General features: G+C 55.4%; 1 protein-coding gene across 1 annotated transcript in view; it reads right to left on the bottom strand.

Moving 5' to 3' along the window:
* The window catches only part of LOC138467356 (maestro heat-like repeat-containing protein family member 2B), a 239,651-nt gene extending 216,872 nt beyond the window's left edge, over positions 1-22,779 (bottom strand). Inside the window, exon 1 of the mRNA XM_069607321.1 lies at positions 22,615-22,779. Within this exon, the coding sequence (XP_069463422.1) occupies positions 22,615-22,779 (165 nt within the window). The remainder of the gene's footprint in view (positions 1-22,614) is intronic.
* Between the last annotated feature and the right edge of the window lie 1,037 nt (positions 22,780-23,816).

Below are 23,816 nucleotides of genomic sequence, written 5' to 3'. Positions count from 1 at the left end.
GTCGGCACGGTGCACTTCGTGATGACGTGCGTGCTCCTCCCGGGAAGCACGCACGGCATCACGAATCACAGCCGTGTGCATCGCGACCCCAATCAGGACCTTCTCCGCACGGCCAGGGGTTCCCACGTCCGCAGGTGGAGGGGAGTCAGGTGACATGGACATCCCCTCTACCTGCGGACGGGCCTGGGACGGGGCATCCCTGCTGGTGCATGGTGGTGCACTCACAGGGTCAGGGACAGCGACATGCACAGGCCCCTCCACGGTGACCTGTGCTGCCTCCTGCCCCTGGCCCTGGATTGCACCACTTGCACCAGCAGAGATGCCCCCACCAGGCCCCATGTGTGCCCCAGTGGCGGCCTCCTCCTCCTCTGTGCAAACCACCAACCTGGATGGCTCCTCACTGTCTCCCACCGTAGCAGGCCCCTGTGGGGGCTCACCCACCCCTTCCGCTGCAGCCGTGGGGGCATCCCCGCCGCCTTGCTCCACAGCGCCGTCTCCGCCCTCTTCTTCACTAGCCGCTGCATAGAGGGAGACAAAGAACACAAGCATCAGGGCACTGTACAATGGTCCCCTAGACAGGAAGCAATAGCAGATGAGCACCACTGTCAAAGTACACTTCCATCATGTCCCTCCACAACACATGGGTCAGTCCAGGCAAAACACACACAGTAACAGGCATGGTGCATGCCATGGACATTTCCATGCATGTCCAATGGACTCTTGAAACATTCAATGATATGTAACTCACATGCATCATGGCTCATGCCTATCACATGCACACACTTCACCTCAGTCACATCCATCTGGCCCCAAACACACCAAACACAGCGGATACAAGGGTAATTTGGCTGCTTCACTGAATCTGTGCATTGTCACACACATGTGTCATGCATCCATGGCATGCACAAGTCACAGACACGCAGGTCAGGCACACAGACATGGCTACCATATATGTACCTGGCATCAGCACCCATCCCTCACCCCCACCCATGTCCAGGTACAGAGACTGGCATGCTCTCATGTTCAAAATCTGCATAGGGCTCCCCATGCGGCATTTGAACACATGCAACAACCATGTGGGTCACACATCACTGGTCGCACATGCATTACCATGATGTCCCTGCACACATACATGCATACATGGCCTATGGCACACATACAGGCAAGTATCATAGAACCAGCACACCGCAACATGCCCTGTCTCACACAGTAATGCTTGGACACTTACCGCTCAACTCCAGACGGGCCTCCCTCTCAAGGATCTGGGCGTGGAGCGCTGGCCGTACGCGTTCCAGGACCCTCATCTGGATGGAACTCATGCGGCCCCAGCCCCCCTCCACGAGGCGCCGGGCCTTCACAAGGGTCCTGGACCTCAAGTCCTCCCAGCGCTTCTTGATCTTCAGGACGTCGCGGGTTGCCACCCCCTCCGCGTTGATGGCAACCACACAGTCGGCCCAGATCCTCTGCCGTCCTTCCTTGCTGGCGCGGGACGATCCAAAGAGGGCATCATACTGCCCCAGGACATGCTCCACCAGGACACCAACTTCGGTGGCAGTGAAGCTGGTGCCCCTCTGCCCCTCTGGCCTGGGGTTGCCACTGGTGCCAGATGTAGAAGTGCCCGACATGGCAACCCCAGAGGCAGGTGTGGGTGGGCAACTGGGTCCTGGGGCTGGGCTGTGGAGCGATGTAATCCCAGTCGGGAGTCTTCAGTTCCAGCAGGGGTGGACACAGCAACTGGACCCCTGCAGATGGCTGATGTGCAGGCACCAAATGGCAGGGCACGGTGGCAGCAGGCAGGCAGGCAGCAGCAGATGGCACGTGGGAGGCTGCTCGGGGCACTGGGGGGCAGTAACTCGGCCTTCTGGGCAGGAGCGTGGTCTTCCGTGTGTTTTCGCGTGGCCAGCTTCATACGGAGTGATTTGGCACGTGAAAATCCTGCACGTCAGCGTGAAATCCGAGGAAAGGCCCTTAGCGCGTAAGCGCGTCAGCACGCATACGCGATTCTATTGGACCAGAGTCCCTCAGCGCGTAAGCGCGTCTGTGACGTGACCCGCACGGGTGTTCCCCACTCAGCACGTGATGACGGGGCACACGTGGAAATACTGCACGTCAGAGTGTCATTGCGTGTAATTGGACAAAAGTGCGCGTACACGCGATTGGCCTATGTACGTGTATTTAATGGGTGCGCGGGCACTTACACACGCAAGTACGTCAGCGAACCTGTATCCCGTGGTGCGTGTGAATTTCCACACGCTATTGGACTGGGAACTGGATTCCAGGGGTGCGCGGGTCACACGCTGTATCCCGTGGTGCGTGTGAATTTCCACACGCTATTGGACTGGGAACTGGATTCCAGGGGTGCACGGGTCACATGCTGTATCCCGTGGTGCGTGTGAATTTCCACACGCTATTGGACTGGGAACTGGATTCCAGGGGTGCGCGGGTCACACGCTCGCCTAGAACACGCGCAAAGCATAAATTTGCAGACTTTAACAATAACAAGCTCAGACGCCAGGATGAACATACCGTTCCTAGCAGCAGTGGCAGTGGGCTACCAAAGGAGGAGGAGGAGGATAGTCAGGGCCAGAATATTCACACCCAGAACCAGCCTTTTCGGGATGCCTGATGACCAGGTGTATGGGAGGTACAGGTTTCCACCACACATTATACTGGACCTGGTGAGTGAGTGGGAGGATGACCTCACATCACCCACCCTGTGCTCCCAAGCACTCAGCCCCCTGGAGAAGGTCCTCAATGTACTGCACTTCTTAGCCACTGGATCATTTCAGCGGACAAGTGCCATAGTGGGTGGGGTGTCACAGGCCACCCAGTCACGCTGCCTACACCAGGTCTTGAACATCATCCCTGCACGCCCATCAGTCCGCAGGCACATATACCTGCCCAGAACACCTGCAGAAAGGCATGCTGCCGCCCTGGATTTTTACGCTGTGGCACGATTCCCCAAAGTGCTAGGTGCCATCGACTGCACCCATGTGGCTCTACGTCCCCCCAGGGCATCTGAGCACATCTATACGAACCGCAAGCACTGGCATTCCATCAACGTGCAGGTAGCATGTAATGCCAAGGGAATCATCACCTCAGTATATGCCAACTATCCCGGCTCCACCCACGACAGCTTCATTTACCGAATGTCCACCCTAAGCCGGGACCTAGAAGCTGGGCGGCATGGCGATACATGGCTGCTTGGTGAGTATGTATGCCACTGCACATGCATGCATGTTGGATACTGAGCAAGGTCACAACCCCACCAATGATACCAATCACCACCTCCACAGGGGACAGTGCCTACCCTCTCAGCCCCCACATGATGACGCCAATTCGGAACCCCACCACGCCACCCCAGGTAAGATATAACACAGCCCACATTACAACCAGGGGCATAGTGGAGCGCACATTCGGAGTGCTAAAGTCACGCTTTCGCTCCCTTGACCGTTCTGGCGGGCAGCTGTTATACGCTCCCCCAGTAGTGTGCAGGATCATAGTGGCAGCATGTGTCCTGCACAACGTTGCAACACGCCGGGGCCTGGCCGTGGACATGGTGGTGGCCCCACATCCCCAACCACATGCACAGCCGCTGCGCATGGGAGGGGAAAGGGCACGGGGGGAGGCAGCCCGTACACAGCTAGTGGCTAATTACTTCACATAGAAATCACACCCCTGTGGAGTGCACACTGCCCTGGCACATTCCATCTGACAATCAATGATGACTCAACCTGACACTGATCCTGAATGTCTGGAGAATGAACCGTGAATACCACATCAGCCTGAGATTGTTCACCTGGAAGTGTCACAATGTGTGCATCCCTACCCACACAGACACCACCAATGCAGTTTTGTGAAGTTACACATTGAAGCAGCTAAAATGAATACCCACTTGCAAAATGCAACAAGAGGACAGTGCCATGTCAGCCAACCCAACCCCAGCACCGCCACACGACACACCGTGCCATGTCATGCTAATTGCAGGTAAACAAAGTAATCCCCACAACATGACATCAGTCTCACTATGTACAGTGTCCCTATTAGAAACCTGCAACACCTGAAATGCTCACAGCAATGCCGGACCAACAACATACTTGAGCACGTACTACCATTAACATGACATCACAAATGTTACATATTAGTAGTCTCACCACCTGGAAATGCCTGCACTCCCACCACTACCAACTGTGCAGTGTTGGCGCCATGTAGAGTTGTAGGTGCACTGCTGCCAACATGGACCCCATCACCAGACTAGAGGTCCTTGTGTAGACATGAGGAAGGGACCTGCAAATTGGGAGGTAGACACAGAAGAAGAGTTACACATCAATGCAACATGCAGTGTACAACACAACAGCAATATGCACTAGGAATGTATACACAGTATTGACTACAGACTGCCCACACAGCTCATGGGAGTCCAACGTCACTGTGTAATTCACTGTCACTTGGGCACACCCTTTGCAAGCCCATGGAAACGGGAAGCAGGAGGGGTGTGTGTGACTCAAACCCAAGCATCTGAACCAAATACATTACAAGCCTGCATGTGCCCAGCCACAATGCAGCGTATGCCCACAGGAACCACGGAAGCCAACAAATCGTCCCAAAAAAATTGGGAATAAAAGAAATCAAAATAAAAATAAAAATAAGAAACAATCAAAAATGGCCATTGATGGGCCCGGGGGGGTTGGGGAGGCCACCCAGGAGGTCCGAGGACAGAATGCACACCAGAACCCACCTGCGTGGATCCTGGGAAGATAAAACACCTCCATGGGCTCATGGCCCACACGGCTACCCTATTGTGGGAGTATCACTGCTGTCGCTATTATCACCCTGTGCAGCTGCATCCGGAGGTGGTTGCACTATGGGAGGCAGCCCACGCAAGGCCCTAGTCTGCTCCTCCATGGCTGCAAGCATGCGGGTGTGGTAGGTCTGGTTCTGGAGGATGAGTGTGCGGAGGTCCCCATGCAACAACTCACGGGATGCCCGGACCTCCGCCCTCGTTGCCTGCATCTCAGCTGAGAGCGTACGGGTGAGACGCTCCAGCTGCTGTTCTGTCCTTTGGTGTGTTGAAGCCTCAAGCTCAACAAGAGTCGTCCTGAGGTGAAGGAGCTCCTGCCTCAGGGCTTCCCTGTGGCCCTGGGACTCAATGGAGATGGCCTCCTGCAGAGTCGCCAGTGCCGCCCGCCTGTCCCTGTTGGACCCCAACATGTCCTCCCTGTGTGACTGGCAGATGGAGTCGGTTGCCTGCTCTAGTCGCTCCATCAGCCTTTCTGGGGGGACAATGGAAGTGGCCACCCTATCCATGGCCTGAGCCATCATCTCGGATGATGCAGCCTGTTGGGTTGCCATACCGTAAATGGATTGCTCCCATGCGGTATTGCCGGGTGGCGTACGGCCACCACGTCGGCGGGCACCACACCTGTCTGGGGCAAGGCGAACTGCGCCTTGCTGTGCCGGCACTGCCTGAGGCTGCAGGACTGCATTCCCCCTCTGATCTGCTGGCCCAGGAACAGGATCAGATGTCGCGGAGTGTGACCCTGCATCCGTAACCACCGAAGGCGTAGCTGCCAACACTGACATCCCCATGGAGGGTTCTGACCCTGGTGCAGGTGGGTGAGACAGAACAGAATCCCTCCCTGGAACACTCACCTGCGACGGCACGTAGGTCTCATCCGAATCAACACCTGAGTACAGCTCGGGGGAGGTGCAGCCAGAGACACCCCTTGAGAGCACGACCTGCAGCAATTGTGGGTTCTCCCCCACCACCACACCACGTCCCTCACTGGTGGTTGGTCGGCCCTCGGACCCCTCCTGGGTCTGCACCATCTCCACAACCCCAGCAGTATCAGGTGCGTCTTCCCCTGCAAAGACATGAAAACAAAGAAATGGAAACAGGAATTAGCACCATGGCACACAATGAGGGCTGAGAAGCAAGAGAACCAGTACTTGATTGACACATGTCCCACATGACTAAAACCCTCCCATGCATGCACCCTCACTGCGTATGAAGTGCAGGCAAATGGCACACACTGATGACACCAAGATGGAAGATGAACACATTTTCTGCATGCTGCCTGGCAGTGGCATCACACATTGGCCTGTGATTGCCAGGTGAAACACACATGCCATCACACAGATGGCATGTACCATTGCTATTGAGTGAAGATGGAGAGGAGGGCAGCACCTATTCATTCAGTCCAGTTCCCGCATGTAATCGCTTTTCTAATTCTAACAGGTCAGATTTTTCACCTGGAGCTGCCAGTCTGAAATGGTCCAATTGCACAGGGACATGTGTGTACAAATGATATCCAGGTAACAAAGTCACTCCACTTTACCATACCCATGTCAGACATGTGACTAGTGGACAGCGACATGCCTAGTGAAAGTGGTGGAATGCAAACAAACTGACTGAATGAACAGTGAAAAATAAGGAAATATGTTGTGGCAAGGTGACACTTCAAGGGCAACTGGCGTGCAGTTGGGCTAGATGTCTACTGTTGGCAGTAGGGATACTGCTATGGCCAAATGCAGCTGCGCAGGAAGGATTGCATGAAGCACAAGGCTGACCCATACGACTCAGGCGCACACACTCTCACCTGGCACACAAACAGAAGCCCTCACACACACACCATGCACATGGATGACACACACATGCATGTGCACTCACCGGACAATGCCTCGTAATCAGCCAGATCTCCCACGCCTTGGATCTGTTCCTCCGTGACGTAGGTCCCAGCGACTGACTCATGTGGAGTGAGTTCCATGTCTACTACTGGAGACCCACCTCCAGTCACTAGAGTTGCGGCATGACTTGAGGCCAGCTTACTCTTTGCCCTGCGCTTTAGGTCATTCCAGCGCTTATAGCAATCATTGGCTGTGCGCCTCACGATTCCAAGGGCACTTACGATGTCCGCAACTGTCTGCCAGTGTGCCTGGCGTTGTGCAGGTGTGGTCTTGGATCCTGCAACAATGACCATCTCGTTGTCATGTCCGGACACATACTCGACAAGTGCATTCAGTTCGTCATCCGTGAAGCTGGGCTTCCTGGATGGGCCGGACTGTGTAGCCGTGTCTGGGGCATCAGCCAGTGCCGGACGAGCACTCTTCCTCTTCCGCTTGGAAGGTGGTGGTGATCCTGAGTGTCCTGCGCCGCTCTGGACACTAGGGCACTCTTCCTCTTCCGCTTGGAAGGTGGTGGTGATCCTGAGTGTCCTGCGCCGCTCTGGACACTAGGGGCAGGAGCCCTGGTGGACTCTGTATCAGGAGTGTGGGATTGCACACTCAGCATGGGAGTTGGTGCAGGCATTGGCTCTAGTGTGATGGTGTCAGGGGGAATGTCAGCAGCATGGACTAGGACCGACACTGTCCTGGCTGGGTGTGTGAGGGCTGGGGTGGATGGAGCCGCAGCTGCCCCTGCAGCCTCTCCGCCCTGCCTCCTTGGTGCAGCAGATGACCTTGCTGGCCCAGATGCACGTGGCATGGTGACATCAACGTGCACCAGCGCACGTGTCATAGGCCTGCTGACCTGGAAGTCAGCCATGGAGTCAGCCAGATCTGGTGCCACAATGGGCTGGTCCAACAAGGGCTGAGCATGGATGGTGTCAGCCACATCAGCCTCAACGGGAGGGGGGGGGATTATGGGTGCCCTTGACTGGTCCTCCACACATGGGGGGACAGGCTCACCCTGCAAGTAACGACCACGTCCCCTACCGGATCCACCACGGCCACCACTTGTGGCTCTTCCACCTTTGCCACCCTTACGGAATCCTCGCCTCCCAGCCATGGCACTGATGTAAATGTGCGTATGGGAGTGGCTGGAAACTATTGTCCTGGGCAATAGGGGGTCAAAGGGGTTGGGTACCAGATGGTAATTGTACCCTAGTGCTCTTGCAAGGCTGATTGTAACCCCTGGGGAAAGATGACGGGTCACGCTACGCACAGGAGCCCCAAAAAAGGGAGATGACGTGCACGCAACCCCTCCTAGACCACGTGTGCAGAAAGAAAAACCTGCACTACGCTGTGGCACCCAGTAACACAAGAATGAACGTATGCGTGTCACATGCAGCCTAGAATGACCTCTGAAGGGGTAGGCTACACACGGGGCAAGCACAGATGTTAGATACGTGTGTGACTCACCGTCTGCCTGGTAAACGAGCGTGTAAAAGGAGCACGTTTGGTTGGCAACACCCCCGCCAAAAGAAGATTTGTACGCTGTCTGAGGAGACAGGACAACAGTAGAAGGGAACACTGTTTGAGGGAACAGGCCCAGGTAAACCAGTAAAAGCGAAAGAAGAGAAAAAGCTGTCAGAGGTAACAGGGAATACGAACTTGAAACGCCGTGAAGTAAATCGCGTGTGAAACGACAAGAAGTACAGAATTCACCCACTCGCTCTCCACGAAAAGCACATACAAGGAAGTGGTGTTCTACGCGTACCTTTTATACAGGCCCACACGTCCAGCGTCACTTACGCGGCGTGTACACGCTAGGGCCATTTCCACCAATTACACGCTTTGTCACTTCTGCGTGTAGGGACATTTCCTCCAATTACACGCTTTGTCACTTCTGCGTGTAGGGCCATTTCCACCAATTACACGCTTTGTCACTTCTGCGTGTAGGGCCATTTCCACCAATCACACGCGATGAGACTCTGACGTGCAGTCTTTCCACGTGTGCTCTGTCATCACGTGCTGTGTGGGAAACACCTGTGCGGGTCACGTCACAGACGCGCTTACGCGCTGAGGGCCTTTGGTCCAATAGAATCGCGTATGCGTGCTGACGCGCTTACGCGCTAAGGGCCTTTCCTCGATTTTCACGCTGACGTGCAGGATTTTCACGTGCCAAATCACTCCGTACCAAGCTGGCCACGCGTAAGCACACGGAAGACCACGCTCCTGCCCAGAAGGCCGAACTACTGCCCCCCAGAGCCCCGAGCACGCTCCCACCTACCATCTGCTGCTGCCTGACTGCCTGCTGCCCACGTGCACTGCCATTTGCTGCCTGCACATCAGCCATGGGTGCTGTTGCTGTGACCACCCCTGCTGGAACCGAAGACTCCCGACTGGAATTCCATCGCTCCACAGCCCAGCCCCAGGACCCAGTTGCCCACCCACTCCTGCCTCTGGGGTTGTCATGTCGGGGCAAACACCATCTGTGACCACTGACAACCCCCGGCCAGAGAGGCAGAGGGGCACCAGCTTCAGTGCCACTGAAGTTGGTGCCCTGGTGGAGCAAGTCCTGGGGCAGTATGATGCCCTCTTCGGAAGTTCCCGCGCCGACAAGGAAGGACGGACTCGGATCTGGACTGACATCGTGACTGCCATCAACGCGGAGGGGGTGGCAGTCCGGGACTTACAACATGTCAGGAAGCGCTGGGAGGACTTCAGGTCCAGGACCCTGAACAAGGCCCGGCGCCTCTTGAAGGCAGCGGATGCCAAGGGGCGCCGGGGCCACTTGTCGGAAAAACAGATGGGGGTCCTGGAACGCATATCCCCAGCGCTCCACGTCCAGGTCCTGGAGAAGCAGACCCGTCTGGAGTCGAGCGGTGAGTGTACATGCATCCTGATTGTGAGCAGTGCGTGTGGTGATTATTCGGTATTGTGCAGGTTGCACATCTGTTTGTATGGGGTCGAGTATGGGTGGGGGTGTACATGGCCGTGGGGCTGACACATGCGAGGGCTGTAATGTGTGAGACATGGATGGTGCTTGTGTGTGTAGGCTTGCATGGCAAATGCAGTTGTGCGTGCACACATGTTTGTATGTATGTGTATGTAAGTAGACATGTCCGTGATGTCACGCATGTATGTTGTTTTGGGCTGCATGTATGAGCACTGTGTACATGTGCATGTGTGTGTATTTGACAAGGGTGCAACAGTGATGCAACATGGATGCATGTGACTGCGGTATGTGTAAGCCTGATTGGCAGATGTGACATGGATGCCCGTCTGAACAGTGCGACACTTGGCAGAGGTGTACACATGCATGCAAGTGTGGTGGTGTGTGTACATGTGTGGTGCACTTCCTGTGTTGCATGTGATGTCTGGGTCACCTTTGGCTGCTCATGCTGTTGTATGTGTATGGATGGTGGTGGCAGTTGCGATATGGCTGTGGTATGGCTCATGTGTGCGAGTTGCAATGACATGTGTGTTGGGGATTGTGATGACATGTCTGAGGTTTGCCAATGCCACTCATGTGCAACTGTCATGTGTGTATGTGTCCATTGTACAGTGCCCTGATGCCTGTGTTTTGTTTCTCCCTGTCTGCAGCGTCAACTGATGAAGAGGGCGGAGAAGGTGCTGTGGAGCACAGCGGCGGGGATCCGACCGCCAGCCGGAGACGCAAGGCCCGGCTCCCCTCCCGTGTTGTCATCTCGTCGGGGAGTGAGGAGTCCGGTGCCGCGTCCCAGGCCGCAGCTGCCGGGGGGAGGTCCAAGAGGCGGAGGTTGGAGTTGGACTCCTCGGCAGCAGAAGGGGCAGCTGGGACCCCACAGGGCCCAACAGGGGAAGATGGCACGGAGTCATCCAGGTTGGTGGGGGGTCTGGTGGAGGAGGAGGCCGTGCAAGCACCAGAGACAGGGTCTGGGGGTGGGGATCCCACTGGTGCTAGTGGTGCAGTCCAGGACCAGGGACAGGAGGCAGCACAGGCGGCCGCGGAGGTGCCTGTGTGCAATCCTGTCCCCGATCCTGTCCCTGCATCATCTTGCACCAGCAGGGATGCCTACGTCCAGACCCGTTTCCAGGCAGGGGATGAGCTGACGTCAACTGGCCTTCCTCTGCCTGCGGACGTGGCTATCCAGGTCCGGGTTGAGCCTGTCCTGGCTGGTGTAGCGTTGCGTCAACGGGCCATGCGAGGTGACCTGCAGTCTTTTCATGGAGAGACTGCACGTCATCTCGAATGGCTCGTTGACCACGTCAGCCTGCTGGGACAGGTCACCCAGACCGGATTCCTCCGTCTGATGGGGCTTGTTCCGACCCCCTCCTCAACTGGACCCCCTACGCGCCAGTCGTCCTCTGTGCCATCTTCCCACCCATCAGTCACCTGGGTGCCCTGTGGAGCTGCCTCTGACAGTGCGGCCAGGCTGGTGGAGGAGGCATCCCTGCCACAGTCGGGAGTCGGACGTCCAGCAGGGGTGGCCACATCAACAACTGCACCCCAGCCAGCGGAGGATGTGCAGGCAGCAGGAGGCAGTGCACGGGCAGAGGCAGAGCAGCAGCAGCAACATGGTGGGAGCCATGAAGGCTCGGGGCCTTCGACATCGGAGGGGCAGGCATCGGCCGGAGGGCAGGAGGACCCAGGACAGAGAGTGTCTTCCGTGTGGCAGCGGTTGGGCCACGCCATAGGTGCGGAGCGGCGGCGGGCGGAAGAGGCGCGGCTCACAATGGTCAGGGCGGAGAACTCCATGCGGAGGGCCCTGAGGCGGGCCGAGTGCCTCGAGGCAATCCGCAGGGGGTTGGAGGAGGACACGGCGTCGTCCCTGCGGACCCTCGGGGCCATGGAACTGGACCGCCTCCGGGACATCGAACAGGAGTTCGATGATGCCCTGGCCCGGAACACCACGGAGTGAGCCGCTGGACTTGCCCGCCGCCTTTGTATATAGTTCTTTAGTTTTAGGTTTCCTTTGTTTTTTCTTATGATTTGGAGTCGACGGACACTGCTCCACTTTTTGTATATAGTTGATATTTAGGTAGGTTTTTTAGGAGGTTTCCTTAGTTCAGTTGTGATGATGGACCCTTGTTATTTTTGTACATAGTTCTTTGTTGCATGGAGAGTTTTTACATTTCACTTTGGACAAAATTTTTTGGATTTGATTTTCTACTTTTGTGTTTTTATGCGGACATGCAGCTTATTTTTTCACATTTACATTGTAGTTATTTTTCTTTCTTTACCATTCGTATTTTTGTCCAATACATTTTTTTTCCATTGTTCACTGTGTGGTTTCATCTCATTGGTTTCATGCATGTCATGTTGTGTGTTTTCCCATTCAATTTGAAAATATGTGTGTGACGGACATGGGTTCATTTGCTTCATGAACATTGGGGGTGTAACATGTGTTTTCATTTGCATGTGGGTGAATGGGTTACTTGGTAGGGCTTTTTGGCTGTGGAGGCTGACCATTACGCACATGATTGGGGATTGTGAGGACCTGGTGGGGGCTGCACATGGTGGCAGGGGGGTGGGGGTGGTGGGAGACATGAGTGGGGGCCTGGTGGGGGCTGCCCATGGTGGCAGGGGGGTGGGGGTGGTGGGAGACATGAGTGGGGGCCTGGTGGAGGGTGCCCCTGCACTGCTGGGGGTGGGGGTGGTGGGAGACATGAGTGGGGGCCTGGTGGAGGGTGACCCTGCACTGCTGGGGGGTGGGGGTGCAGGGGGACATAAGTGGGGGCCTGGTGGAGGTTGACCCTGCACTGCTGGGGGATGGGGGTGGTGGGAGACATGAGTGGGGGCCTGGTGGGGGCTGCCCATGGTGGCAGGGGGGTGGGGGTGGTGGGAGACATGAGTGGGGGCCTGGTGGAGGGTGCCCCTGCACTGCTGGGGGGTGGGGGTGGTGGGAGACATGAGTGGGGGCCTGGTGGAGGGTGAACCTGCACTGCTGGGGGGTGGGGGTGCAGGGGGACATGAGTGGGGGCCTGGTGGAGGTTGACCCTGCACTGCTGGGGGGTGGGGGTGGTGGGAGACATGAGTGGGGGCCTGGTGGGGGCTGCCCATGGTGGCAGGGGGGTGGGGGTGGTGGGAGACATGAGTGGGGTCCTGGTGGAGGGTGCCCCTGCACTGCTGGGGGGTGGGGGTGGTGGGAGACATGAGTGGGGGCCTGGTGGAGGGTGACCCTGCACTGCTGGGGGGTGGGGGTGCAGGGGGACATGAGTGGGGGCCTGGTGGAGGTTGACCCTGCACTGCTGGGGGGTGGGGGTGGTGGGAGACATGAGTGGGTGCCTGGTGGAGGGTGCCCCTGCACTGCTGGGGGGTGGGGGTGGTGGGAGACATGGGTGGGTGCCTGGTGGAGGGTGCCCCTGCACTGCTGGGGGGTGGGGGTGCAGGGGGACATGAGTGGGGGCCTGGTGGAGGTTGACCCTGCACTGCTGGGGGGGTGGGGGTGGTGGGAGACATGAGTGGGGGCCTGGTGGGGGCTGCCCATGGTGGCAGGGGGGTGGGGGTGGTGGGAGACATGAGTGGGGTCCTGGTGGGGGCTGCCCATGGTGGCAGGGGGGTGGGGGTGGTGGGAGACATGAGTGGGGGCCTGGTGGAGGGTGCCCCTGCACTGCTGGGGGGTGGGGGTGGTGGGAGACATGAGTGGGGTCCTGGTGGAGGGTGACCCTGCACTGCTGGGGGGTGGGGGTGCAGGGGGACATGAGTGGGGGCCTGGTGGAGGTTGACCCTGCACTGCTGGGGGGTGGGGGTGCAGGGGGACATGAGTGGGGGCCTGGTGGAGGTTGACCCTGCACTGCTGGGGGGTGGGGGTGGTGGGAGACATGAGTGGGGGCCTGGTGGGGGCTGCCCATGGTGGCAGGGGGGTGGGGGTGGTGGGAGACATGAGTGGGGTCCTGGTGGGGGCTGCCCATGGTGGCAGGGGGGTGGGGGTGGTGGGAGACATGAGTGGGGGCCTGGTGGAGGGTGCCCCTGCACTGCTGGGGGGTGGGGGTGGTGGGAGACATGAGTGGGGGCCTGGTGGAGGGTGACCCTGCACTGCTGGGGGGTGGGGGTGCAGGGGGACATGAGTGGGGGCCTGGTGGAGGTTGACCCTGCACTGCTGGGGGATGGGGGTGGTGGGAGACATGAGTGGGGGCTGCCCATGGTGGCAGGGGGGTGGGGGTGGTGGGAGACATGAGTGGGGGCCTGGTGGAGGGTGCCCCTGCACTACTGGGGGGTGGGGGTGGTGGGAGACATGAGTGGGGGCCTGGTGGAGGGTGACCCTGCACTGCTGGGGGGTGGGGGTGCAGGGGGACATGAGTGGGGGCCTGGTGGAGGTTGACCCTGCACTGCTGGGGGGTGGGGGTGGTGGGAGACATGAGTGGGGGCCTGGTGGGGGCTGCCCATGGTGGCAGGGGGGTGGGGGTGGTGGGAGACATGAGTGGGGTCCTGGTGGAGGGTGCCCCTGCACTGCTGGGGGGTGGGGGTGGTGGGAGACATGAGTGGGGGCCTGGTGGAGGGTGACCCTGCACTGCTGGGGGGTGGGGGTGCAGGGGGACATGAGTGGGGGCCTGGTGGAGGTTGACCCTGCACTGCTGGGGGGTGGGGGTGGTTGGAGACATGAGTGGGTGCCTGGTGGAGGGTGCCCCTGCACTGCTGGGGGGTGGGGGTGGTGGGAGACATGGGTGGGTGCCTGGTGGAGGGTGCCCCTGCACTGCTGGGGGGTGGGGGTGCAGGGGGACATGAGTGGGGGCCTGGTGGAGGTTGACCCTGCACTGCTGGGGGGTGGGGGTGGTGGGAGACATGAGTGGGGGCCTGGTGGAGGGTGCCCCTGCACTGCTGGGGGGTGGGGGTGGTGGGAGACATGAGTGGGGGCCTGGTGGGGGCTGCCCATGGTGGCAGGGGGGTGGGGGTGGTGGGAGACATGAGTGGGGGCCTGGTGGGGGCTGCCCATGGTGGCAGGGGGGTGGGGGTGGTGGGAGACATGAGTGGGGGCCTGGTGGAGGGTGCCCCTGCACTGCTGGGGGGTGGGGGCGGTGGGAGACATGAGTGGGGGCCTGGTGGAGGGTGACCCTGCACTGCTGGGAGGTGGGGGTGGTGGGTGACATGAGTGGGGGCCTGGTGGAGGGTGCCCCTGCACTGCTGGGGGGTGGGGGTGCAGGGGGACATGAGTGGGGGCCTGGTGGAGGTTGACCCTGCACTGCTGGGGGGTGGGGGTGGTGGGAGACATGAGTGGGGGCCTGGTGGGGGCTGGCCATGGTGGCAGGGGGGTGGGGGTGGTGGGAGACATGAGTGGGGGCCTGGTGGAGGGTGCCCCTGCACTGCTGGGGGGTGGGGGTGGTGGGAGACATGGGTGGGTGCCTGGTGGAGGGTGCCCCTGCACTGCTGGGGGGTGGGGGTGGTGGGAGACATGGGTGGGTGCCTGGTGGAGGGTGCCCCTGCACTGCTGGGGGGTGGGGGTGCAGGGGGACATGAGTGGGGGCCTGGTGGAGGTTGACCCTGCACTGCTGGGGGGTGGGGGTGGTGGGAGACATGAGTGGGGGCCTGGTGGAGGGTGCCCCTGCACTGCTGGGGGGTGGGGGTGGTGGGAGACATGGGTGGGTGCCTGGTGGAGGGTGCCCCTGCACTGCTGGGGGGTGGGGGTGCAGGGGGACATGAGTGGGGGCCTGGTGGAGGTTGACCCTGCACTGCTGGGGGGTGGGGGTGGTGGGAGACATGAGTGGGGGCCTGGTGGAGGGTGACCCTGCACTGCTGGGGGGTGGGGGTGGTGGGAGACATGAGTGGGGGCCTGGTGGGGGCTGCCCATGGTGGCAGGGGGGTGGGGGTGGTGGGAGACATGAGTGGGGGCCTGGTGGAGGGTGCCCCTGCACTGCTGGGGGGTGGGGGTGGTGGGAGACATGAGTGGGGGCCTGGTGGAGGGTGACCCTGCACTGCTGGGGGGTGGGGGTGCAGGGGGACATGAGTGGGGGCCTGGTGGAGGTTGACCCTGCACTGCTGGGGGGTGGGGGTGGTGGGAGACATGAGTGGGGGCCTGGTGGAGGGTGACCCTGCACTGCTGGGGGGTGGGGGTGCAGGGGGACATGAGTGGGGGCCTGGTGGAGGGTGCCCCTGCACTGCTGGGGGGTGGGGGTGGTGGGAGACATGAGTGGGGGCCTGGTGGAGGGTGACCCTGCACTGCTGGGGGGTGGGGGTGCAGGGGGACATGAGTGGGGGCCTGGTGGAGGTTGACCCTGCACTGCTGGGGGGTGGGGGTGGTGGGAGACATGAGTGGGGGCCTGGTGGAGGGTGCCCCTGCATTGCTGGGGGGTGGGGGTGGTGGGAGACATGGGTGGGTGCCTGGTGGAGGGTGCCCCTGCACTGCTGGGGGGTGGGGGTGGTGTTGAACTTCCCGCGTACCCCTGTAATACACGTTCCCTGGACTATCGCGTGTTGAACTTCCCGCGCACCCCTGAAATACACGTACCCTGGCACCCTGGCTAATCGCGTGTATAACTTCACGCGTACCCCTGATATGCACGTTACCCGCTTTGCGTTCCTTGTTTGGCAGCCCTGTAAACTGGTCCAGGGTTAGCGCAGCCCTTTGCGATGATTTAGCGATTTTGATGGCTTTTCCTTGCGCGAGGGCATTCTTGGGGGCGTTACTGGCGCTGCTGCAGGGTCGCTGCGATACTCTGCGCCACGGCTGGTTTGGGAGCCTAAAATCCATGAATCCATGATCCATGAATACGCTGTGCGCGGAAATCGGTTTTAGCGCACGTGCCTGGCGCAGACAATCGCACGCGGACACTCTGCGCCAGCCGCTTGCGACACTTTTCTGCGAAATTCTATGAATTACCCTGCATGTCTGGAGCGCGGCACATTGAGGAACTGAGTGGAGCTGATGCAGTACTGCACTGTGCCACCTGGTGGAAATAACAAATTATCACTGTGGTAGGAACAGACCCATTAGAAATTCCTCTTAAGGAATGGATTTGATAAGGAAAAGTTGACTGACTCTGTCATGTAGTAGGTACTGAAAGGTAACCCCTGCAAGGATCTACCTTCATGGTGGATGTGGCCAAGTCAGCGGTAAATGATAGGACAACATCAAGCAAATAGTCCAGGGGGTTTATTATGTTACCCAGGCACCAGTGTCAGAACGTTGCCCTCATGGTGCTCTCCATTTGCAGTGAGAACTACTGTGTACTGATTCTTAGTGGACCCCCTTTCTCGCCACATTTAGAATTGCAAAATTGTCATTCACAAGACCGAGATGACCAATATCAGATCCCCAGGGCTAAGAAGCTAAGAACATCGATTAAGGGGGTGGCTGAAGGACCAATTCCGCTGCTGAGAAAGACGTTCCTTCTGTGCCGGAAGTAACACTGGAAGCCAGTGAGAAGATTCTGAAAGTCTAAGTGCCTGTACTCGTTTAGTCGAATGGGGGCAGCCAGGGTCATGTGATAGTTTGAACTTTGACACCATATGTGAAGCACCATCTCCATTAGAGGGAGGGAAAATATTCATAGAGGGACTGATCCTCCCACTAGAGGAGGACGGTGCCCCCTGAGGGAGTCAACCCTCCTTGCCCTCCAAGAGGCATACTGGCAGCACTACCTATTTGCTGAGTCACAATTGGTTTGTATTTGTAGGTGGGCAGTCATAATTTCGAAAAAAAAATGTCGACAGACAAAAATGTCGACAAAAAAATGTCGAAAAAAAAATGTCGACTTTCGTTTTTTTAAATTATATATTTATTTTAGGGGTTCGGGAGTTAAAAAAAGGGAAAAATTTAAAAAAAAATTAAAAAAGGGGGGCTGGGGGGAACCCCCCCATTTCGAAAAAAAATGCATTGCAAAAAAAGTCGACATTTTTTTTTTCGACATTTTTTTTTCAAAATTTTGACTTTCGACATTTTTGTAGTCGAAATTATCACTATGAACCGTATTTGTACAGCCCGATTGTGAAAAGATTTGATCCAGAATTGAAGCAGAAAATACCCACTCACTGGGGCATAGCTTGCTAGCGTCTGTCTGCAAAGGCTGTCTGCCCTAACCTCAGTGATCCTGCATAAATGGGTACAGGGAACCTATCGCTTTTGAGAGCACATCTCCATAATACTTGAGGAAGCCTGGATAGCTGGGGGCTCTTGGTTTTTCAGGTAGAACATGGCTGGATATTGTCTGTTAGTGACAGCAGGAACACCTTGAGGGCGATCTAGGTAGCCTCAGTTAGATGGGCTTGTTGTGTTTACCCTGCTTCTGGATCCCCCTAGAGGTCATGGTTCTGAAGAGACCTTATCATAGCATACCAAACATATAGGTAGGAATATGTCCCAATGGATGCTAGTAAAGGCATTCCCCTGAATAAGCAATGAGTTGTTGACCACCATGAGAAGTCCTCTTTGAGATGCTTTGGAATTGTTATACTCATCGATTGAGGATGTCATTCTTGGCGACAATAGGACACCAGGTGCATTTGCGTTTTGCTTACACAGAGCTTGACCCAGAGGACCACCAATAAACAAAAAGAAACAAAGATTAGAGCTTAGAGTGCTATGGAATTTGAGCTTGACCCTGAGGACCACCAATAAACAAAAAGAAACAAAGCTTAGAGTGCTATGGAATTTGAGTGCCAGGGCCACTGTTTGCACCATAAGAGAGTTCATGGATTGAAGAGCCTTGATCCTCTCTGCAAGTGGAACACTCTAACGTGTCTGGTGTCCAACAATAGACCAATGCACTGCATAGTCTGAGCAGGAGATATAGTCAACATCTTGAAATTCACTGATAGGCCCAAGGAGAGCAATAGGTTCACTGTCTTTTGAAGAGATTGCTGAGCTCTATGAAGATCTCCGGTTTGGATGAGATGACTGTGCTGGTGAAGATAAATGTGCATGAGGCCTTATTGCAGAAAAAGCATTGCTAGCTGGGATGACACTGGTGAAGACCTGAGTGGCCGGGCTCATACCAAATTGAGGACGCCGTATTGATAGCAGTTAGATGTGGTTGTTAATCCCAACTGTTTGTGGTGACAAATATAGATGTGCAGAGAGGCATTCTGATGGTCCAAAGCTCTCAGCCAGTCCCCCTGATATGATATGATATATGATATGGTATTTATAACGCGCCTATACACGTGTTTCAAGGCGCGACGAGGCAAGGGAGGGGGAACAAAGGGAAGACAGGCAGCGATCCTACTAGGCCAGGTGTCATTCAGATCGCGCAAGTGCATGGGAAGGGGGAAAGAGAAAAGTGCGAGGGGGAAGGGAGAGGGGGGGAGTGCAGTACAAGGGATAGTACAATAAATAAGATAAATAAAAACGGCCAGCAAGTGGCAAGTGTATGGTAAGTGCAGAACATAAGTGCTGGTAGGGGGACTGTAAGGATACAGAAAACAGTCCCCAGGTGCAGGGGTTGCCAGGGAGGCAGTGCAGGTGGGCAACTGGCGGGCCTGGGCCCAAGATCAGAGGAAGGCCAGGTATCCAGTGCAGTATCTGTTAGGAAAATAAAACAACAGGGGAGAGGGGGAGTGAAAGCAGAAGCAAAGAGGAAGGTTTTGAGGTGCTTCCGGAACCTGAGATGGTTGCCCTCAAGTTTCAGGGAGGCAGGAAGGCTGTTCCAGAGGGAGGCCCCTGCCGAAGAAAGAGATCGACCACCAACTCGTTGCTTGGAGAAGCGACTGACCCTGAGGAAGTTGGAGCCGGAAGAGCGAAGAGGTCGAGAAGGAAGATATTTAGGAAGAGAGAGTTGAAGGTATTTCTGCCCCAGGCCCCAGAAGGCCTTGTGGACAATGCAGAGGGTTTTGAATTTAATCCTCGCCGCCACTGTGAGCCAGTGCAGAGATTTCAGTCCTGGAGAGATACGATCCCTGGGCTTGAGGCCAAGGACACGTCTCGCAGTCCTGTTCTGGATAAGTTGCAGAGGGCGGAGAGTAGAAGAACAGAAGAAGAACTAACAGTCTTTGAGTGGTTTTAACCATCTAGATCTTCTTTTTCGGAAGTTAGGCATTGGACTTTGAGAGGCTGAGAATTATCTGTAGGCTACATGGAGAATATCCTGCAGGACCCCACTTTGGATCCCAAAGGGGTAACTATCTCTATAGCCCTCATAAGAAGCAATTTGCAAATGTACACCAGGAGTTTCGATGACAGTTATTTGGGGCAAGCACATATAAGGCATGGAAAGATGGGCAGTTGAAAACCAGTGTGCATCATTGGCAGAAGCCAGGCATGCTGTGTGATGAGGCGCCATGCCTGGTGTAAGGAGGAGATCGAACCGCAAGTTCGGAAAGATGAGCGCCTTGTGGAGGATCATGTCATTTGATCTGTTTTTTTTATTTTTAAACTTTCTTTTTGCTTGGCAGATGCAGACACTCAGCAATGAATCATTACAGTTTGGAACATTGCTGGGCATGGCATTGTATAACATTTTCATTAGCTATATCAGTCTTGTGTCCGGCATCCCTTGCTACACTATGAGATAATTATACAGAGGAATGGCCTTGGGCTAGAAACATACAAACCTCACACCAGATATCTCTGGGTCTAGCGCTCCATGTAGCATTCCGATTAGCGTCTCTTCGCAGCCATTTGCCCATGTTAGCTCTTTTAGCCAATCTTTTGCTTGCAGGGAGATGGGGTATTTCCACTTCTTCAGGATGTACTGTGTAGCAAGTATACATTCTACATTGAGGAAGGTCCTCTTGCGCCTTTCCGGAACAGTATTCCAAATCCCAGACAAACCACTCATAGGGGACAATCCTAGCAGATTGTCTATTACTTTATACTTGTCCCCAGAATTCCAGAAGGCCAGGGCAACTCCATAACATATGTAAATAATCGGAATGTTCACATTTACATGTTGGGCATCTTCCATCATTGTCAGGGTATAGTTTTTTAAGTTTATCTTGCGTGTAATGTAGCCTATTGAGTATCTCAAACTGTATCAATTTAAACCTCGTATTTAACGAGACCGACCTGGTCAGAAAACACATTTTACCCCAAATTTCATCAGTAATCCCTTCCTCCATTTCCACAGCCCATTTCCCTCTTGCTTTGGCTACTGCAATTGGGTTGTTTCCCACAAGCAATTTGTAGAGGCAGGCTAGTATTCTACGACTGCCATACGAGTTGGAGATGAAGACCAATAATTCCTTTTCTGGGGGCTCAATGGGGTAGCTTTACCGCCACTTGGAGGCTGCTGCCATCACTCTATAAAACAATAGCATTTCTGTGGGTGTACCCCTATGGCCCTCTCTCCAAGTGTGCAGTGTTAGGATGTTCCTATCTGGAAACAGTCATTCTACCGTGTGATACTCCAACTGTGCCCAGTGCGCACAAAGCTTGTCATCCCAGGTGGGCGGGAGATCTGGGACCTCCACAGTGGTAATAATTTGTAAAATGGGCGCTGCACACCCTTCTTCACAAATATAGCCCTCCACGCCGTTCGTGTGGATTGCAGCTGGTCATATGGGCAGTCGTCTTTGTATGAGGTTTTCAGGAGAAGCGTTTAAAAGTCTGCCTTAAATGCAGCTAAGCGTTCCAGTTAAACATGTGCCAGGGCCATTTAGTTGCCGTAACAGTAGGTGGCGAATGTGTGCCTGGGCAGCCATCCAATAGATTTCAAAGTGTGGGCCAGCAAATCCCCCTCGTATGGTAGTGCAATTTCCTCCTATTATTTGCGGACTGCCCCTGCATGCCACTGGAACTGAAACAACGCACCATGTAGGTTGGTAAAGTACCCTTTTCCCAGCCATAAAGGCACATTCACAAATAAATACAGTTACTTGGGTACGAGTGACATTTTGCCCAAGGCTAGCCTGTCCACCAGTGGCAGCGGTATACCCTAGCCCCTGTATATTACTCTACCCAAGTATTTGATCCTATCAGGTACCCATTTCAGGGGGTATATTCCCTGTGGCCGCACCGTATTGGCATTCAGGAGGAACATTTCAGATTTCGTATAATTCCCAGTAACCCCTGAGAACTCTCCAAATCATGTGATATCTTCCATTATAGGGTCCAAGTTCATGTATGGATATATAATATATGACAATACATCATTGGGGTATAACGAGATGATCTCTGGGGTCCCGTGAGGTGGATTCCCCCGGCATCTATGACGCTGCCTTATCAGGTATGCCATGGGCTCTATCGCCAGTGCAAAGCTCAAATGATTCAGACATAGATGCATTCATCAAAACCCTAGCGACCAGGCGCTGTGATCAATCTCAAGGTGTTGCCACTTTTTTCCAGGGGGAGCACTTTCCATGAGGCTGGGGAGGTACGGCCGCTAGTCCCCCTAGGGGTGGTTTAATACGGGAGGACCTCATGGGGAGGTACTCGCCCTCTGGGGACAAGGACAACCACCTAGGGTCCAGCCCGTTGAGCCACATCACTCCCCAACATTCCCTAGCCCCCCCTTCCATACCTAGCCATTTCATTGAAAGTAAGCCCATTTATTCTTGTAGCACATGGGATATTGCAGAACATACTGAGACATGAAGAGTAACCACATCTTAAGTACTGCCACAAGGTGGCTCACTGGAGGCATGAGGAGTGCCCATGAGCTCACTGAGCACCACAGAAGAGTCTGTGATGTAATGCTGTCTACTAGTCGCCTCCGACCTTGCACCCTTTTGAGCTGTGTATCCTTATGGAAACGCTGGAAAAGGTATTCCCATACCAAGATGGCGCCCAATTGCGCACAGGAAGCAGTTACGTCATCACGTCGGCATCAAAATTCAGGAAACCTCAATCGAGAAATATGAACACTCAGATATAGATAAGCAAGCGGTGCGCTGCAACCATCTTCGTGGTTGTGCTACCCTCTCTTCGATGTTCTTCCTTCCCATGCCTTTGCCCCATCTTGCTCTTCTCGGCCTTGCTCGCTATTCCAGGTTCCCCCCCCTTTTTTCATTCTGCCAGCAGTCCGGCTCTCTGTGCTTCTCAGTCACCTTCCGCGCCTTCTCTCCCTACCTTCTGGAGCTCCTCATTTGGTCCCACCTACCTCCTTGCTCAGCTTTTCTGTGTGCTTGTTCTTGTGGAGTACGTACCTTCGTGCAGGGAAATCAATGAGCAGCCTTGTTGGTGTTCCTCCACGCAGCGCATTCAGCTTTTCAACATACCTCTGCGCTGGACATTGGGTCAGCTGCTTCATTGGTGTTTTCCTCATTGTGGCACTTTGTCTCCTCAACTTTGGACTGCACCAACTGCTAAGGTTATTTCCCCCTGGAGGGATTTTTCCTTGAGACCAGCTCTCCAGGTGGTCCCTGCCCCCCCACCGATTACTTCATTTGGGTTGCACAAAGGACCCTACCAAGAGTGAACCAGGCCACTGAGGACAACCTCCTCATCACAGTGGCAACAATAAACCCAATGACTACCAGAGAAGGTTCTGGGACCTCAACACAAGGGCACTGTGAACCCGAGGAGAACTTCCTCCGCTAAAAATTGCTCAGATTTTCTTGAAAAAAGTAAAAAGTTGTCCCTCTGTAAACCCAGTGGGGAATCAGGGCATGAACACTGGAGATGGGGTGGAAATCACAGGGGCAACTATAAATCTTGAGGACGGAGGACCGCTGAATAAAAACCCTGAAACATCCCTTGCTGGGGATCAGGGAGCGGTGAACCCACAAAGGGAGAATGGAAATAATTCCAGGGAAGGCATTTATGATATCAATAAGAAGATGAGAGGCTTGCAGAGCCTTTCCTATGTTGACACGAAACTAAAAGACCATAGAGTCTTCCTTTCAAGAAAATCCCCTAGCTCCCAAAATACAATTCCGTTGAATCGATCTACAATTCTGCAGGAAATGAAGATGATTCCAGCCCTCAAATATTTTACTACTGCAGACATTGATTTGGTGAGTTTTCCCTTTGGACCTGACACAAATACTGCAGAGGTTACCCTGAAGTCAGGATTGGGTATTGATTTGATCTTGGGAGAGTCAATGGCTTGGGACCAGAGAGGGCTTATGATCTCCCAGATATGCCCAACTTTAATAAAGCCGAGCCAAGGCTCTTTAGACACCCAAAAGCAGAAGATTGAAATTAACAAAAAAAGAAAGAATCTTCTCTAATTCTTCGAATATGTGGGAAAAGGTCCCAGAGATAATCTCTGAGGTATTTCATAAAATGGGTGTTCCCCAGCAGAGACTCTAGGGAAGGCTCAAATTAACGTACTGTCATGGAACACCAGAGGGTATGCAT

Source organism: Ambystoma mexicanum, chromosome 4q, assembly GCF_040938575.1.
Source record: "Ambystoma mexicanum isolate Mex_15411 chromosome 4q, UKY_AmexF1_1, whole genome shotgun sequence".
Lineage (NCBI taxonomy): Eukaryota > Metazoa > Chordata > Amphibia > Caudata > Ambystomatidae > Ambystoma > Ambystoma mexicanum.
The sequence above is the reverse complement of the archived record's forward strand: the minus strand, read 5'-3'. Positions and strand labels throughout refer to the sequence as shown.